The sequence below is a fragment of the Salvia miltiorrhiza genome, chromosome 7 (genome assembly GCF_028751815.1).
Source record: "Salvia miltiorrhiza cultivar Shanhuang (shh) chromosome 7, IMPLAD_Smil_shh, whole genome shotgun sequence".
Taxonomy (NCBI): domain Eukaryota; kingdom Viridiplantae; phylum Streptophyta; class Magnoliopsida; order Lamiales; family Lamiaceae; genus Salvia; species Salvia miltiorrhiza.
Window position 1 is genome coordinate 28,057,981 of NC_080393.1, and position 18,334 is coordinate 28,076,314.

At 40.7% G+C, this 18,334-nt stretch overlaps 3 protein-coding genes across 3 annotated transcripts; 1 reads left to right on the forward strand and 2 right to left on the reverse strand.

Annotated features, from left to right (window-relative positions):
* Positions 1 to 1,533: 1,533 nt before the first annotated feature.
* LOC130995785 (DExH-box ATP-dependent RNA helicase DExH12-like) lies at positions 1,534 to 10,269 on the reverse strand. The gene is made up of 5 exons (XM_057921197.1): positions 10,001 to 10,269; positions 6,560 to 9,533; positions 5,501 to 5,890; positions 2,165 to 5,393; positions 1,534 to 1,834 (listed from the first exon to the last, which is right to left on the reverse strand). The coding sequence occupies exons 2-4, from the start codon at positions 9,503 to 9,505 to the stop codon at positions 2,211 to 2,213; spliced, it is 6,519 nt and encodes a 2,172-aa protein (XP_057777180.1). The 5' UTR covers positions 9,506 to 9,533; positions 10,001 to 10,269; the 3' UTR covers positions 1,534 to 1,834; positions 2,165 to 2,210.
* Positions 10,270 to 15,374: 5,105 nt separating this feature from the next.
* LOC130995830 (uncharacterized) lies at positions 15,375 to 16,818 on the forward strand. The gene is made up of 2 exons (XM_057921283.1): positions 15,375 to 15,923; positions 16,009 to 16,818. The coding sequence occupies exons 1-2, from the start codon at positions 15,648 to 15,650 to the stop codon at positions 16,162 to 16,164; spliced, it is 432 nt and encodes a 143-aa protein (XP_057777266.1). The 5' UTR covers positions 15,375 to 15,647; the 3' UTR covers positions 16,165 to 16,818.
* Positions 16,819 to 16,931: 113 nt separating this feature from the next.
* Positions 16,932 to 17,956, reverse strand: LOC130995826 (uncharacterized). The gene is made up of 2 exons (XM_057921277.1): positions 17,616 to 17,956; positions 16,932 to 17,537 (listed from the first exon to the last, which is right to left on the reverse strand). The coding sequence occupies exons 1-2, from the start codon at positions 17,688 to 17,690 to the stop codon at positions 17,085 to 17,087; spliced, it is 528 nt and encodes a 175-aa protein (XP_057777260.1). The 5' UTR covers positions 17,691 to 17,956; the 3' UTR covers positions 16,932 to 17,084.
* Positions 17,957 to 18,334: the final 378 nt, after the last annotated feature.

Below are 18,334 nucleotides of genomic sequence, written 5' to 3' on the forward strand. Positions count from 1 at the left end.
ATTTTAGACCTTAATCATAATCAACTTTTACAAAATACTCACTCCCTATTTTTACAATTTGATAGGCTCAATCCCTAAATAGTAAATACTATCATTTGTGGACTCTTTCAATATTAAAATCACATGTTTCAATTATTTTATTAAAACTTATACTCTCCACTCTACCACACACTCTTTGTGGACGGAGGGAGTACTTCATATCAAAGTGATACCATTGAGAGTATTAATTATAAGAACATGTCAAATTATAATAGAAAAATATATAGTAAAAGATGTTTTTCCATTTCCCTTTTCCACCTTTTTGTTATATGCAAGAAACCAAAAAAAAAAAGTGAACACCTTAATTCATATGTTTAAAAAGTTAGTGATAAGTTATTTTCAAATTTGATAAAAAGATTATTATATCCAATAAAACATTACTTCATTCACAAAAAAAAAATCTCTTTGGCTATTTTAGAGCGTGCACAAAAATTAATTTTTATCACATAATGAATTCATTTCTCCACTCATAATATAATTAATTATCATTGTTAATATTACTTAAGTGAGTCTCATTCACCACTCACAATACACTCAACTATTTTTATTAAAATTTGTACCGTTCTCTTTTAAAATAATTTTTGTGGACAAAGACAAAATTTACCAAGAATGATTGAGATGATTCTTAATGGTTACACATTAGTAATAAAAAAACTAAAAAATAAAAAAGTACTCCTCACGAGCACATACCAAGTGTCAATAATGTAACACATGAATTAAAAAATTATGCTTCAAGATAAACGATTTTTCAGTTATTTAAATTTTTTACATAACTAGTACGTCCATCCGTACGATGCACGATAAAATCAAAATTAAATGATATTTTAAATAAATAAATATAAATATTAAACATAATCAAAATATAAATAAATGCAAAATATGATTTAAAAATAAAATATCAATAACTCAATAAAATCCCGAATTTAAAAACGTAATTTTCAACTATGTATAAAGTGTAATGATAATTATAGTCACTAAATAATTTTAAATTATTTGATAACAAAATTAATATACACATTATTATTATAATATAGTATTCCACATAATAATAAATAAACAAAATAAATAAAAAAGTTGTAAAATTTTAACAAAGAGAAAGAATATAACATATTTTAAAATTTTAATAACATATTCATTTTAAATTCATTTTTGATGATTTAATACCGCATTAAAGATCTTGTTACGAACTTAAACTTAAAATGCATATTAAATATTTGTTCATAAATTAAATTTGATGATATTTAGAAAATAATTAAAATTGTATAAAAAAGAGAGAAAACAAATAGTGAAAAAATTAATGGGAGAAGAGAGAAAAAAAAATAGAGACAAAAAACTCCTCTTCTATATACTATAGATTACCAATTACCTCCAGATTGAAGTTAAGATGAAAGCCTTAAATGTCCATATATGACTTAACCGATGCAATATAATAATGATGTAACCTGTTTTTTCACGTTAGATTCATACCAGGTTTCATAATTATACAACTACAAGTAATTTTAAATTTGTTACCTTCATGTTGGATTTCATCAACAAATGTCAAATTTGTTCCCCCATGCCAACCAACATTCAAAAGCAGAATATAATGGAAAATACCAACCAAATTACAACAGGAGTAACATTCTCATGGCTAAGCCAAAAATTGCGAGCAGACCGGTAGTTGTTACAGAACACAGGGATAAATAGATGTTTACTTATACGAGTTCAAACCAACGAAAAACTGCAGAAGCTAGACGCAGTAAGTGTCCGGGAGTTCCAACAGCTAGCCGCAGTACGATATGCACCACAGTGAAATCTGCAGAACATAACAAAGAATCAAGAGATGTTGATATTCCGTTAATGTAGAACACGTTGAATGACTATCGTACTCACTAAGAAACATATGAAACTCGTCTTGGATTTTGACTTTTTATAAGCAGCAAGAATAGGATTGGTCAACGTACAAGTTACAGAGAATTTTCATCCAAGGATGTTCAATATTATAATCTTTTCAAAATATTCAGCACCATTACAGAGCAATTAATAAGATAATGCAGATTTTCAAATTAGATATTACTGACCAGAAGTGTATATGCAACAAGGCAATAAAACGAAGAAAAAATCAGATAGCTTTCTGAGGACTTACAGGATGACGCGTTGTCAAGCAGGTTAGGCCAGCAGGGAACCATCATCTAACTATCCTCTTCCAGTGTTCCTGCTTCCTTGACGTCCACAGTGAAGCTATACTCTTGATCACAACCTAGATAAGAATCGCACATATAATATAGTGTGTATGTCTTTTTTCCGGGTTCTGTAGGTGCATCAAAGTCGAGTTTCACCCTGGACTTCCTCTGGAAAGTGACCCTTTTGATAGCAAGCAACTGACTGGTTTTGGTATCACCAACCACCAGCCACCATCCCTCTTCTTTCGATTTAGGATATCTGGGGGCGTCAACAGGTCCAACCTCTGTTCTTCCTTCAAGATCACGTTCGAGGCTGACTTGTACATAAACTTTCTCCCCACATGTGACATTCTCACTGTTCAGCACATCATAGGTCAGATCAATGTTGGGAAAGCGATTACAAAACCGAGCAATGTCCATCAACTGTGTATCAGAGATTTGCAATAGCTCCCGCCTTTCATCATCCTCCATTTCCAGCAGATCGAAGATTGTCTCAATATTTTTCCCAGGATTTTCCTGGCACCTCTTAGCCAATTCCTTGGTGAAGTGAGGAAGTTGGAGGAGCATTGAATCGCGCTCCCACATTCCCTGCGTTACCATCTGACTTACTTCCATGGCAAGAAGGGCCAGGCTGAGCCAGCCATTGCTCGAAATTACATCAACCATGGCCTGAAGAAGCCTGCTTGCATAGATAAGCACCTCCTGCTGGTCAGAAGACAAATCTCCACCAATTGTCTGCCTGGAGAAGTGAGCTTGCAGTAGTGCATTTGCTTTGACATTTGGATCCGTGTACTTGGGATTTTCAAAGGAGAAGCGCTGATGATGTATTAACCTTCTTATCAACTCTTCTTCTCCAGGTCTTATTGGAAGCTGCTCGTACTCTGAGGCTGAAGCCAAGATTTCCAAGAGACCCTTCATCTTTGTTTTAGAAGTCAGAGAGGAACTGAAGCGCTCAATTGTTGTGTAACTAATATAGTAATAAGAAGCAATCAGGCCAAGATTTGCAGGGGCCAGTAAATAGTCATCCTCAACTTCAACACATTTACTCGCTTCTAGATCACTGATGGTGCTCTCCACGAGCTCGGACAGGTGATCTGAGAGATGCCTGTGACTGACACCTTGAAGATTGTAATAGTTTGGGTTCTGAGTCAGCCTTCTATAGATAAATGTCCAAGTCAGGTAGTCCACGGCATCCTGCTTGTTTTGGATGACCCCAACCACCACCTCGGCATTTAGATTATCATGCAGATAATGATGCAAATGGCTTTCAACCGGGAAAGCTTCATAGAGGAATTTCTTGTAATATTCTTTGCGTGGGGCATGACAGAGGATGACGCATTTTCCAGAATTGTCTACTAGCGGTCGACTGGCATGACCCATCATCTGCAGTAAATCAGTGACTGGATAATCACTATGAGCATTTTCTCTGCCATCATAGTACTGTGTTCCCATAACCACTACCAGATGAGCAGAAAGTGGGACTCCCCAACACATTGTACTGCTCATCACACAGACTTGAATGCAACCTGTTTCAAACAATGTCTTTACTATATCCTGATCTGTACTGCTTAGGCCTTCATGCAAATAACCCACACCAAACTGAATAGTCTCCTTCAACATAGGTTCCTTTATGTTGGCAACAAAGGGAGCCAACTCTTCTGAAGACTGTAATAAGAACAAGGGTTTTTGTTCACTATCCACACTTGAATAAGTCATCAAGTCCACCGCAGTCATACGGGCATGCTTCCTGGTAGGAACAAATACAATGGCAGGTTTACCGTTCTTAGCATGCTGCACAATTGCTGTGTATGTAGGTTTTGTCATGGCTTGCATCCTTGCTTCAAAATTAGCGATGTCAACACCTTGGATGTGAATTTCCAAAGGTACAGGCCTAACACCAGGAGGGAAATTGAAAAGACCGTGGGATGTAGCGCCAATCCATTCTCCCAAATCCTTGGCATTTGCAAGAGAACTTGACAGGGCAACAATACGAATCTTGTTCTCCAGCTGACTAGCAATGTACCTCATCCTAGAGACTATGACCTCCAGGATAGGCCCACCTTGACCTCCAATCAAATGAAGTTCATCAATAATGAACACACTAACCTGCTGAACATGCTTCCTTTGTTTCCATCGGCGAGATAAAGCATCCCATTTCTCAGGAGTGCTTATGATTATTTGACCTTTCTCGAGAAGTTTCAAGTCTGTTGCAGTCTCCCCAGTTAACTCAACTACCTTCATTCCAAGACCCTCTCCAAATTTCTTCTTCCAATCCTGATACCTTTCCTTTGCGAGAGCTTCAATAGGAGCAATATAGACAGCCCTCATGGTACTTTCAGGTCCCTTTTGATGATTTCTCAAAATAGCAAACTCAGCACATATGGTCTTCCCACTACCAGTCGGTGCAGCAACCAAAACATTGTCATCTGAGTTATACAGGACAGTGAAGACCTGGGTTTGAACAGGATTGAAATGCTTGAACTGTTGATATAGGGATTCATACGCTGGATTCCTCAATGCTGTAACGGGTAGGGGTTGCAAATCAAGCAACTCAGTTGGAGGAGGATATTTCTCAGGCAAAATGAGGTGCCTGAAAGAAACGGGGAGAACAGTCTGTGACCCTAGCCACCTATCAGACACAACACTGATGAAATACTGAGGAGGTAGTGGTTCATATATAGGAACGGTGAAATTCAGCGTGTGATCCTCATCTACATACTGCTTCTTCAACATGAAATATTCGTGATGAAGAATATGTTCCCCATCATTATCCTCAACAATAATCCAGAAAGGCTCAACATATCCATGGACCTTGTCATCCCACTGGAAATCCGGCGTAATTGTCAGTTCAACCTTCAAAACAGAGCGAGTAATGGGTTGAACATGTGCAACCAGGTTTAGTTTTGGGAACTGGTGAATACATCTATGAAGTGTTCTTCCCATTTTAGGGAAACGGACAAGTTCTCCGATCTCCTGTGAAGAGAGATCATAGTACCTTTCCCAGGACAAATCTTTCTTTTCCAACTTCATCAAGATTTCATTTGGAATACCATGGAATTGACGAAGTGGTGTCTGCACGCTCCACATTCTCTTGCCTATCATTTTACACAGTTTTAGAGCCTTCTCTGCCAATTGTGCCCATCCCCTTTTTACAACTATCTCAAATAGCGCTCTCATCAGACGCCCAGCACTCTGCGAAAGCAATTAAAAGTTAGTTAGAACTAGTTGCTGAGAGCAGCACGAGAAGATCATCCAAGTTTAAAACATGCACAAAGTCAGATAGAAAAGAGGAGGCATACCTGAGTGATATAAACCATATCAGATGTCAATGATAGTCCTTCAAGCTTCAACTGTGAAATATAGGCTTGAAGAAGAACATTAATTTTGGCACTCGGTTCCTCAAGACTCTCTTTGATTGGTATTGGGACTCGCTCTAAGAGCTTGACCAGCTCCATCTTCTCATCTTGTCTCACAGAGACGTACTTGAACTCTTCACTAAGGGAGAAGAGACGACAAAGTTCGATATCACCCATTGTTGGCTTCAAATGCTCATTGTACGTTGAAATAGTCCCGTGAGTTATATAGTAATAGCTAGCAATGCGACCCAAGTCCGTGACCTGGAAATATCCACTTTTCCTGTCATACTTCACAAGATTATTCTTGTCCAGTATTGTTGCTGCTGAATGAATCTGAAAAGCGTGGAACATTAGTAACATGTAAAAAAGGTATTCTTACTAAATTCAACAGACCTATTAAATCTATACCAAATAATTTTGAGGTAAATCAAAATGAACCATGCAGAATTCAACAAGGTAACAATATCTTTTTATTCTTTGATCAACAGTGGAGGAATGCTGGGGAGTCTAGAGATCTGTAAGGAACCAAAACCACAACCAATTGGCAAGTGCAATATGCCGCATGCTTGTTAGAGGTCAATTACGATTTAAGGCTTCATTCATAAAATATATTATGATTTATGACGCAATAATGATATTACAGTATAATCAAATTACTTATTCGCTAACACAGTATTATAACCTCATGTGCATTATAAAGGTTAAGTAGGTGTGTATGAACCCTAGGAAGATAGTCTCCTAAGATAAGTAACTTATTCAACTGCTACGTCTCAAAAACAGAAGCACGAGGCCTCAACCTCCTGCCTACCACCAAAAACAAAAGAACATTAGAAAAAGCAAAACAAGGTTATCAAATCTTCTCTACAGGAAAAGAAACATAGCTACTTAAACAATCTTCATTTCAGTATTCTGTTCCATTTAAAATCAACGGGCATACAATAAATCCAGCATACAATGCAAAATTAAAGTTTAGAAATAAGCAAACAGTCTTTTAAAGCTTACCAGATCAGCTCTCCTTTCCTCCAAGGTCTCATCTGTCTTCAAAACATCGGGTGCCAAACCATAAAGGGTAGGATTACGCACCATTCGAACAAAAAGGTAAGTGTATGAGAGCCATTTGCATGCTTCTCTAGCATTCTGTACACTTCCAAGGACAATCTCTGCATTTAACTGATCAGCCAATTTTGAAATAAACTGACTTTCAATAGGCAGCTGTTGATTCATCAAAGACAGATAATATTGCAGCTCACTATGCCCTGTTATAATGATTCCTTCACCATAAGTGTCATATTGAGGCCTTCCAGCACGGCCAAGCATCTGCATGACATCTAGAGGACTCAACTCAGTCCATGCTCCTTTTTCAGGATTGTAGATTTGAGTACCTTTGATAATAACAGTATGAGCAGGCAAATTAACACCCCAAGCTAGAGTTGCAGTAGAAACCAAGACTTGCACATGCCCATCTGCGAAAAGCTCTTCAACAATTTGGCGATCAGCTCTAACCATCCCAGCATTATGAATTGCAAAACCATATGGCAATAGGTCCTTAAGATCGCTGCTCTTAACCAGCTCTGTATGAGACTGGAGAATTTCACGACTTGCACTATCCTCCTTCAAGAATTTACTCAGAGTATCATTAGCAAGGGCCGTGTCACGAATTGCGCGGGCAGTTTTTGTTGTCTCCTTCCTTGAGTGCACAAAGATCAACACCTGATGCTTTCCAGCGACGCTGATCACCTTCTCATAGCAAACATCATTCATCAATTGAAATCTTTGTAACGGTTTCTTTACTGTAATCCCGACATACTGCTGAGCCAAAGGAACAGGCCGGTAGCTATTATCAAAGTGGAACAGCCCCTTGTCTAGTTTAACTCGTAAAAATATAGCAACATCTTCATAATTTGGAAGTGTAGCAGATAAGCCAACAAGCCGAATGTGCTCTTTAGTAGTTTCAATTTGACGAACAGTTCTTGCAATTATACTTTCGAGCACAGGACCTCTATTATCATGCAGAAGATGGATCTCATCAATAATCAGGAGTTTTACAAGCTGTGTATAAGTACGATCACCTGATTTCCTGGTAATAATATCCCACTTCTCAGGGGTTGTCACTATAATTTGAGTTTCCTCAATCTGCTGACGCGTCAATGACTGATCTCCACTCAGTTCTCTAACCTTGACACCATATGGCTCCAGGCGATTAGAAAGGTTGCCTACAACCTCGGCCACCAGAGCCTTCATAGGTGCGACATACACAATCTTATAATTGCTATGGTTGTAAGACCCATCATTATTCCTATTCAGACCAATTTGCTGAAGTATGGTAAGCATAGCAACATTTGTTTTCCCAGCCCCAGTAGGAGCACATAACAAGATATTTTCTGGTGTGAAAAGTGCAGAATCATAAACCTTACTCTGTACCCTGTTCAACTGGCTCATTCCTCTGAAAGCTGGTTGCGCCCAGTCGGGCAGGTCAGATATCTTCACAAGCTTTTCGTTATCAGCCAATGGCTTGGGCTTCAAAGCTGGTACATGAACTTCTTCATAACCCTTCTTATGATTTCTATAAGAACCCACTGGAAGCTCACATTTTTTGTTGGCCATCAGCAAGCCACCTTGTTGAAAGGCAAGGTTGTCAAGGTCAAGAAGTTGCCGCTGTCCCTTTAACCAACCACCATCAGCATCTCTATCAACCAGATCCCGACGCTCACGTCCACCATCCCCACCAGTTTCGTCCTTGAGTCGGCGAGCCTCCTCCCTAATACTTTTCTCCAAGTTCTTTTGCCTCTCCTTGGCTGTCGCTCTAGTGGCATGCAACTGCTCCAGGATGGCAGCAAGATCTGACCCTAGACCTACCATTTCTTCTTCAATCTCCTTTCTCTTCTCTTGGTCTTCAGCCCTTGCCAGGCGGGTGCACCACACTACTTTCAACCGGTTACGCAATAAAAATTTGATAAGACTAAACTTATCAAACTGTAGATGCACCAACAGCTTTGTCTCAACTTCACGATCGTCGCCTTCGGCAAGGATTTTAAGAACCTCTTCAGCGAGTTTCTGACTCTGTTGCGGATCAATCTTCTGGTCATACGCCTGTGTGATCTGCCTCTGAAGCCAATATGCATCAATATCCTGCACGTTCAATGTCATTCCCTCCAAAGCTTCCTGTTCCTCATCGTCATCAATCCCACCCATCTGCATGGCCCCAGAACCATCTACTTCAGTTACATCATCGTCGTCCTCTTCATCCTCGGGTACCATATCCAGATCACTCTCTTCCTCTTCCTCTTCATTCTCCTCGAACTCCACAGCAACACCAACATCATCATCAAGTCCATCATCTCTATTAACGGCAGTATCACCAGCGTCGCCACCATCATGGTAATCAGTAATGCGTTTCCCAAGGGAAACTAGGTCATCAAAAGTAGTGCTAGTTATGGGGTTCAACAACTTCTCAATCTCCTTTTTCTTCTCAGGATTCTTGATGGTCTCATTCTTGAGAACAGCCAAAATCTCATCAGCAGCACCACTGACAATGTTCAAGGGCTGCCCACCCAGTTGTTGCTGAATAACACTGAGCATGGCTTCATAGGCAGCTCTTGTTTCCTTGGTCTTGGGCTGGTAAACACCTTCATCCGATGAGGTGAGGACACTCTCCTCCTGAAGACGCCTCTTCTTGCTCCTCGGCGGAGCAGCATCAAGAGCAGGCTCCCGCTCCTTCTTCTTTTTAGATTTCTTAAGCTTCTCCTCCAACTCAGGAGGTTTATCTCTGTATGCCCTGTCACCGAAGGATTTAGGGTCAATCTTCCCCCACAATGACTCTGGCTCCCCAGTTGGCTCATGGGTGTCACGAGGTCGAGAGTCCGTGGTAAGAACAAGACTCGAGTTTGCTCTGTACTCATACTGCTTGAACCGAGCATGCGCTTCAGCTCCGCCACCTGGATGAGCCATCTTGCCCGTCAACAGTTAACAAGGTTCCCTATATCACAACAAGAATAAAACCTACAATCAATAACTCATCCCAAACCAAACATCCCAATCACGAAGAACAAAACTACCGAATTACGAAGAAGAAGAAGAAGAAAAAAATAGCCATTTCATAAACCCTAGGTTGTACAAAATTTAATGTTGTGAAAATCGCTGGAGGCGGATAATATCCAAACAAGTATAACCCAATATCAATGTGAAAATCGCTGTGCCCCTGTAAGATTTTTACGTATGATTTTTATGTATGCACGCCTCGTCGGCGAAAGGCAACCGCCTCGACGCGCGCAGGTACTGAGACGATGCGAGAATATAGGAATCGGGAAATGCAAACATATTTACATAAACGTGATTTCAGCAATTTACGCATAAACATGGATTTCAGTAATCACATCAACAAAATTCAATCAATATCTTCACCATAAAAGAGAAAAGTAAGGTGAAATCATCTTCCATAAATACCTCTTCTTCAATCCGCTGCTGTGTCCCCAAGCTCTGGAATTGAAGATGCAGACGAGGGAGAAGGGTTTAAGAAGGTTAGAAACAAAGAGTGCGAGAGTGCGAGAACTCGTTTATTTCCATAAGGTTTTGATTTTTTTTCAATTGCAGGGCGTGTTTTGTAGGAACAGAAAGTTTGTACAATATTGCTTATGATGGGCCACACTTCACTGGCCCACTCATGATAATTAACATGAGCCATGCGTTTTATAGGAGCCGAAAATATTCTGGATTAATTGGGTTCAGCGTTTTGTAGCCTACAGTTTATTTATTATACCCATTCAAATTTACCATCTTGTCCCTGGTTTAACTTGGCAAAATACTAGCGTACCTTTCTCTTTTTTTGGCAGATATATTGGCGGGAACATACCTATGGCATCCCAAATTGGAGGGATTTTCAGCAACAATCAGTAGACACGCGACGCGACTCTTTGAGCGTCGCCTGAATGTTAAAACATGGTATCAATGAATATGTATAGATCGAAGACATGTTTAGGAGACTGAATTGAATTGTATTGCTTGATATTGTTTCTGTGAATTACATCTACTCTTTATAGGGCTGAAAAACAATATACAAGGAAAGTTACAAACTAGAAAACTCTAAATCATTGATCTTGATTTGATCTCCAATCAATGTAAATGATTCTTTCCTTTCCAACACTCCCCCTCAAGTTGAGTGACGGGATTTCCGATGCTCAACTTGTCGAGAACTTCTGTAAAATTCTTGGTATTCACAGCCTTGGTTAAAATATCAGCGAGTTGATCTTCAGATCGGACAAATGGTAGTGCCACAATACCACTTTCAATCTTTTCTTTGATAAAGTGCCTATCAACCTCAACATGTTTCGTCCTGTCATGTTGCACTGGATTTTCGGATATACTGATGGCTGCTTTGTTGTCGCAAAACATTCGACATGTCTTGGTTGGATTGAGGCCCAATTCTGTCATTAGTCTTCTTAACCAAAGAACTTCGGTTAGACCACTTTTGATTCCTCTGAACTCTGCTTCGGCACTTGAGAGTGCCACCACCTTCTGTTTTTTACTCCTCCAAGAGACAAGATTACCTCCAATGAAGGCAAAGTATCCTGCTGTTGATTTCCTGTCAATTGGGTTTCCAGCCCAGTCAGCATCAGTGTAGGCTTGTATCTCGAGATGTCCAGTTTTCCTGAACAGTACTCCATAGTCAAAGGTTCCTTTCAAGTATCTCAAAATTCTGAGCGCAGCTTCCATGTGGTCAGCTTGTGGTTGGTGCATAAACTGACTCACAACTCCAACAGCATACGCAATATCAGGCCGAGTATGGGAAAGATAGATGAGTTTCCCTACCAAACGTTGATATTTTCCTCGATCCGCCAATTCAGCTCCCTTCACAATCTGTAGCCCATGATTGATAGCCATAGGCATCTCAGCTGGCTTGCAATCTAGCATCCCTGCTTCTGCAAGAAGGTCAAGAGTATACTTCTTCTGACTGATAAAAATCCCTTTCTTCGATCTGAGTACTTCGATGCCGAGGAAATACTTTAGTCTCCCAAGGTCCTTCATTTCGAACTGCTTGAAAAGATTTTCTTTCAACTTCTGAATTTCTTCTAAGTCATCTCCTGTTATGATCATGTCATCAACGTAAATGACTAAGCAAGAAATAAGATCACCCCGTTTCTTCAAGAATAAGGTGTGGTCTGAATTGCTTTGCTGGTACCCGAACTTCTTCATAGCTGTGGTGAATTTTCCAAACCAAGCTCTGGGAGACTGTTTGAGCTCATATAAAGTCTTTTTCAATCTGCATACCTCCCCTTCTTCGAACTCATCTGAAAAACCTTGGGGTGCTTCCATGTATACCTCTCGTTCCTCTTCAAGCTCACCATGAAGAAAGGCATTTGTAACATCAAACTGATGAAGATCACAATCCTTGTTTGCAGCAATGGAGAGGAGCACTCTGACAGTGTTCATTTTTGCTACACGCGAGAAAGTTTCTGCATAGTCGATCTCATATGTTTGTGTGTAGCCTTTTGCAACCAGCCGAGCTTTGTATCGCTCAATAGATCCATCTAGTTTTTGTTTGATTGTGAAAACCCATCTGCATCCTACAGTTTTCTTCCCTTTCGGCAACCAACACTTCTCCCATGTGTGATTCCGGTTTAGGGCCCCTATCTCTTTCTTCATAGCATTTCTCCAATGCTCGATCTTCAGGGCTTGCTCTGCTGTTTGTGGAATCTCCTCATCATATAAGGCCGCTTCATAGGCTGTGACATTTTTGGACAAGTTTCCCTTGGCGATATTCCCAATTGAGTATCGGGAATTCCTCACAATTTTCTCTGGGGTATATCGTTTAGGAGGTACACCCCGATTACTCCTGGGTGGTAGCACATATCTCCCAGTATCTCCATCTACTGTATTGTCCTCCTGTTCTTCTTCAATGACTTGAGAAATATTATCAGCAGAATCAGAAGCCACAATAGTAGGTTCAGAAGTTCTTACCTCAGATATCAGTGGCGGAGAAGATATAGGCTCATGCAGCGGACTAGATTATTCTGGAGTGGATGAAACATGCTCGGTGGCAAGGCTAACTTTTTCTGTTGGGTCTGCTTCCGGGCTTGGCATTGATAACCAACTTAACAGGTCGATCTCACTCTCTTTCTCACTCTCCCCCTGACTGTTAAGGTGGGTACTATAAAAATACTCAGTTTCAAGAAAGTCGCAGTTCATGGTTGTTATGATTTAACGGATTTTAGGATTGTAACATCTATACCCTTTTTGGTTAACACCATACCCGACAAACACACACTTAATGGCACAAGGAGAGAGTTTAGTTCGTTCATGCTTGGGAATATGAACGAATACGGAACTACCAAAATTTCGAGGTTGAAGAGTAAGAGCGAGAGGTATATCAGCAAGAGTGGATAATTTCTGTAAAGGAGTTTGAAGCTGGAGGGTTCTGGTGGGAAGGCGATTTATAAGGTAAACAGAGGTGGCGACAGCTTCAGGCCAGAAGTTGGTGGGTACCTTAGACTCAATCATCATAGCACGGGTCATTTCAAGGAGAATTCTATTTTTTCGTTCAGCAACACCGTTTTGTTCGGGAGTATGGGAACAAGTGGTTTGATGAATTATCCCTCTTTGTTGATAGAAGTCTTGCATTGATCGATTGACAAACTCCCCCCCATTATCGGTTCTAAGGGTTTGGATATTTTTTTGAAATTAAGTTTGAATCATGTTGAAGAAATGAGTGAACTTTTCAAAAACTTGAGATTTATTTTTGAGAAAATACACCATGTCATTCTAGTGCAATCATCAATAAAGAGCAGAAAATATCTAAAACCTTGACCCCCCAAAACAGGTGAAGGACCCCAAACATCAGAATGAACAAGAGAAAATATGGAGTTCACTTGTGTGTCATTAGGCTTAAAAGATTTTCGGTGGCTTTTAGCTAAAACACAAGTCTCACAAGATAAAGTCTCATTTTTCATTAATTTAGGAAATAAGAGCTTAAGATACCCCGTGGATGGATGCCCTAACCGACGGTGCCAAAGCCAGGCTTCCCGGTCAGTAGTTCCGTGAGCCAGCATCACCTTGCCTTGTTGAGCTATCTCATCCACATAGTACAATCCATCCCGCTCAGTTCCACGCCCAATAATCTCCCCCGTCCTGATATCCTGCAGAAAACAGAAGTGGGGATGCATTATCATGGTACAATTGAGCTCTTTTGTAACATGACTAATAGACAACAGTTTGTGAGAAAGAGATGGAACATATAGACAATTTGAGAGACGAAGAGTAGGAGAAATTTCTATAGTTCCGGCCCCTTCAACACAAGTCAAATCACCACTAGCAGTTTGAACATGTGTTCGGTGGGATGTTGATGACTTAATAATATCAGTTTTATCAAAGGTCATCGTATCAGTAGCTCCACAATAAAAAATCCACCCTTCCTCTCTATCCCTATTATCACAAGAGGCTTGATATGCAGCGGAAAAATTTAGGAAATTTCTACATAATTGGGGAGATTTAGTATTATGTAGAAGACTGGGGTGTTTCTGTAATTTACGAAAACTTAGGGGGGCAGTTTGCATAAGATGGGGTAAGTTCTGCAGTTTAATAAAACCTCGGGGTAGCTTTCGTATTTTATTGAAACTTAGGGGGGCAGATTTTAAAGGGTGGGGTATTTTTTGCAAATAAAGAGAAGAATGAGAGTTTAGTGTGAAAACACCAAACCCTATACCTAATTCTCTTCCTCTCACGTCTCCCCTCCCTTCTCCATCCGCCTCCCTCTCACATGTGCTCCCTTCGTTTTGCCCAGTCAGGGGCACCTGATCTGCGGCCACCGCCGCTGCTTCCGCAGCCACCGCCTCTGTTCCGGTAGGCCTTTCACGTCTGTTCCCTCCGTTCTGCCCAACCGGAGATGTCCGATTCATGGCCACCACCGCTGCTCTGGTAGCCACCGCCGCTGCTCCGGTAGGCCTTTGATAGTTAGCCACGCCGTAGTAATGATTCGGCGGCGGCAGCGAAGATTGGGCGGCGGCGGCGACCGAGACGCCTGGGTTCTTTCCTCCGCTTTCTTCGCTTCTATCGGCAGTGGTTTGCTGCAGTCGGGCTTCCGGCCGTGGTGTATGGCGGAATGTGGTGGTAAGTCCGGTCCCGGTCTCTTCCGATGATGAAATGTTGGTGTCGAAGCGGTTGGTTGTCGGCTGTAAGATCTGCAGCCGGGCGGCCTCCCTTCTCATTTTCGAGAAGGCCGATTCGGCTGAGGAAGTTGATTTATTTGAGGTGGTTGGGTTTGTGGTTTGAATCTTCCCTGACATATTGCTGCGTTGATTATTTTTAGGTATTTGGAATAGTGATGAATGATTTCTGAGTTCCCAGAATCATGCCTGCTCTGATACCATATTAAAACATGGTATCAATGAATATGTATAGATCGAAGACATGTTTAGGAGTCTGAATTGAATTGTATTGCTTGATATTGTTTCTGTGAATTACATCTACCCTTTATAGGGCTGAAAAATAATATACAAGGAAAGTTACAAACTAGGAAACTCTAAATCATTGATCTTGATTTGATCTCCAATCAATGTAAATGATTCTTTCCTTTCCAACACTGAAATCTGCCAGCGCAACTTCGACGGGAAAGGAAAATCACTTCGTGCTACGTTCAATTTCAAAGCAGATCCGTGACGACCATGAGTGAAACGCAACAAGGTAATGTGGATGATACCTTTCTATTTTTATTTTTATTTTTGCTCAATTTATTGGTTCGATTTAGGAGAAAGCTAGTGAAGCTTTAATTGGTGTCATTGGTAAATTGTTGTCATAGTTTTCATTTTTGAAATGTATAGATGTTTGACAATGAGTGCTCGCTACATGGTTTATATTGCCCATTGTAAAATATTTCATTGGCCACTTTGGTTGTTGGTTGTTGTCTTGTTTCATCGTTTGATTCTGGTTTTACAACTGCTTATAATGTGCTTCTCACCCCAAATATAGTGGATTCTGATGTAAATTTTTCTAATATTGTGTGCGGCTGTATGATGGTTAAGTAAGCAGCAGCGACATCGGTCGTGTGAGGGCATCGAAGCCCGACAAGACACGCCGAAGCTGGACGGCCCGGGAGGAAGAAATGTTGTTGGCCTCGCTCAAGGAACTCGTTGCTCAAGGTTGGAAGGCCGACAATGGGTTTCGAGCTGGCTATCTTTTGAAACTCGAAGAATCTATGCGCAAAGAATTTGTCGGGACTGACATAAAAGGGATGCCGCATATCAATTCCAAGCTTAGCGCATGGAAAAAAAGCTATAACTCGCTACTTCTGGCCCTCGATGTTAGTGGAGTTGGGTTTAATGCGAAGGGGACGTTCATGTTAGATTGTGACAACGATCAATGGGAGATGATTGTGAAGGTATAATATGAAGTATAAAATTTTGGTGTTTCTATTTACAAAACTCAAGTTCTTTTAATAATTGTCATTTTTTGAATCAACGCAGAAGGATTCGAACGCACGGTTGATGCGTTTCAAAAGCTGGCCAATGTTTGAAGATTGGAAAGAAGTATTTGGTAAGGACCGTGCAAATGGCTCAAACGCGGAGGATGTTATGGAGGGAATGCACAAGATGTATGCGGCTGATAGTCTTGGTGAATGAGGTGGCAATCTTGGACAGCAGACTGGTGATGGTTTACAGCATCATGTCAATAAAGATGGAGAAGCGACCGAAGATGCAGAAGATAGTGTCTGCCAGGGTGATGAAAAGGTTTCAACTGCAAAAAAGGTGAGTAAAAAATGTAAAACAAGGGAAGGGGAAGAGATGAATGGCGTCTACAAGTGGCTCGGGGAAATTAGTCGTGATACCAAAGAGCGCCTTGACAACCTTGCCACTCGTGTGGGATACGAGTGGGATCTCGGCATGGCGAGGCAGACAGTATACGAGCAATTGGGTTTGATTCCCAGGCTGGACATGAATGACAAGTTTGATATTTGTGAAATTTTAGGTGACAAAGTTCAGCGCCTGGAGATCTTTATTGGGTTGTCTGCCGAAGCGAAGATTTAGTACGTGGCACGTCTTCTTCAAGCTCATCGTAATGAGTCCCGTTTCCCCTGAAGTGGCAGCGCTTGGTGTTAGTATTTTGTGTGATCTAGTTGAATCCAAAACTTCTATATAGGATCCAAGATCTATTTTGGCTTGTTTATGTTTGGTTTGTGTGTATATATTGACTCTGCTAGTTGGTTGTGATGCCGTAGTGCGGCGGAGCGGTAGTAATCTAGTTCTGGTCTATTTATTTTGTGTTGTCAATGAGTATTTTGGCAAACAATGGAAGTTATTTATATTATCCATGCATGCTATGGGTTAACATAGAAGTTGATTCAAGAAAGTTATTACTATTTGATATAAACAGTGGCTGCCCATTCATCATAATTTTTCAAAATAAGGCCTTATATCTATGGCCATGGGATGAACGCCCATCTTCCATGTAACACTAGACATGGGATAATTACTCGTTAATAATATACCTAAGTTACTAGAGCAGCAATACTTCCACGCAAACAAGAACAAGACTTTAAAATTTACTTAAACGGTGACGACGATGCGCAAGAGCTGTCATAACCAACACGCGGACTAACAACATCCTTCGCCGCCGCTGGTTTCTTACGAGTAGCAGATGCATTCTCAATTGTTGGATAACGAAGCCTACTTTCCAACTTCGGCCATGGGACATAGTAGTGTGGCGTTATAGACTGAACATATCCCACACTGGACATTGCATCATCAGCTTCGTTAAAGTTGAGTTTCCTGACGACGGGTTTCGGAGGCGGCGGAGCCGGGGAATTCACCTCATCCTCTTGTAGAGATGTTGAAATCAAATTGATCGGAGAAGGCTTCTTGCATTGAGGGGAGTCGCTAATAAGAACGAGAGTATGTGATATCTCCGTTTTGATCTCGTTTGGCGCAAATAACATGCACATCTCATTGTACTCGGGTTCTCTGGCACGTAGATATGCTTGAGCTAGCCAATTGTCCTATAAAAGAGTTATACTCATAAATTATTTCTAAGGATCTAAACACAAACAACCAAAATAACTTACAACCTCACGTACCTCAAATATTTTCTCCCAAACCTCGTCAACGGCGTGGATTTGATTTGTCGCCATATCCCATTGTGTTGCTGGCATATTCGTCAATTCTTTGAACGTGTAGAAATGTTTCTCAAGGAACTCCAGGCGCTGGTGGAGATCGAGGAGTCGGAAGCTTGTCTGGAGATCGTCGTTGAATGCATCTAGCACGTCTATAAGTACGTGCGGTAACGTCGGAGCGACCTCATCTCTCTTTGCAAGTAGACGACGAAGGAGGTGCTGATCGAACGGCTAAGTCCACTTCACCGTGTACAAATAGTGATCTTGCTTCGGAATGTGTTCCCACGGCATGATTATATTGCAAAGCTTGCGATGTTTGTGTGTGGCATTATGAGGAAGAGTGTTAAGTTTATATAGAAAAATTTGAGTTATAGATAAGTGAGGAAGATGAGTAAGTAGCATTCAATTGTGGTGGTTGATGGTGTCATTAAGCAATATGTAATGATGGTTTGTAGTCATTTCTTATTTGTTGATGACAGATTTTCAGCAATGGTCATTGACGGTGGCTGGATCCCTTATATTAAAATTGATTATGTGATTGACATGTAACCACCAGGTTATTCATTGCAAAAATATTAATTTCTTTAAAAAAAAAAATTCAAGCCATATTTATAACAGAGAATACATAACCCAAACTTTTTTTTTCCTCAATTCTCATTCATTCCCTACGGGGCGTCGTATAA

Coding starts and splice junctions, on each gene's coding strand:
- LOC130995785 (XM_057921197.1), bottom strand. CDS start 9,505: ATGGCTCATCCAGGTGGCGGAGCTGAAGCGCATGCTCGGTTCAAGCAG. Junction 5,891..6,559: donor AGGAAAGGAGAGCTGATCTG/GTAAGCTTTAAA, acceptor CACGCTTTTCAG/ATTCATTCAGCAGCAACAAT. Junction 5,394..5,500: donor ATATGGTTTATATCACTCAG/GTATGCCTCCTC, acceptor TTGCTTTCGCAG/AGTGCTGGGCGTCTGATGAG.
- LOC130995830 (XM_057921283.1), top strand. CDS start 15,648: ATGTTGTTGGCCTCGCTCAAGGAACTCGTTGCTCAAGGTTGGAAGGCC. Junction 15,924..16,008: donor AATGGGAGATGATTGTGAAG/GTATAATATGAA, acceptor GAATCAACGCAG/AAGGATTCGAACGCACGGTT.
- LOC130995826 (XM_057921277.1), bottom strand. CDS start 17,690: ATGCCAGCAACACAATGGGATATGGCGACAAATCAAATCCACGCCGTT. Junction 17,538..17,615: donor TTTGGGAGAAAATATTTGAG/GTACGTGAGGTT, acceptor ACTCTTTTATAG/GACAATTGGCTAGCTCAAGC.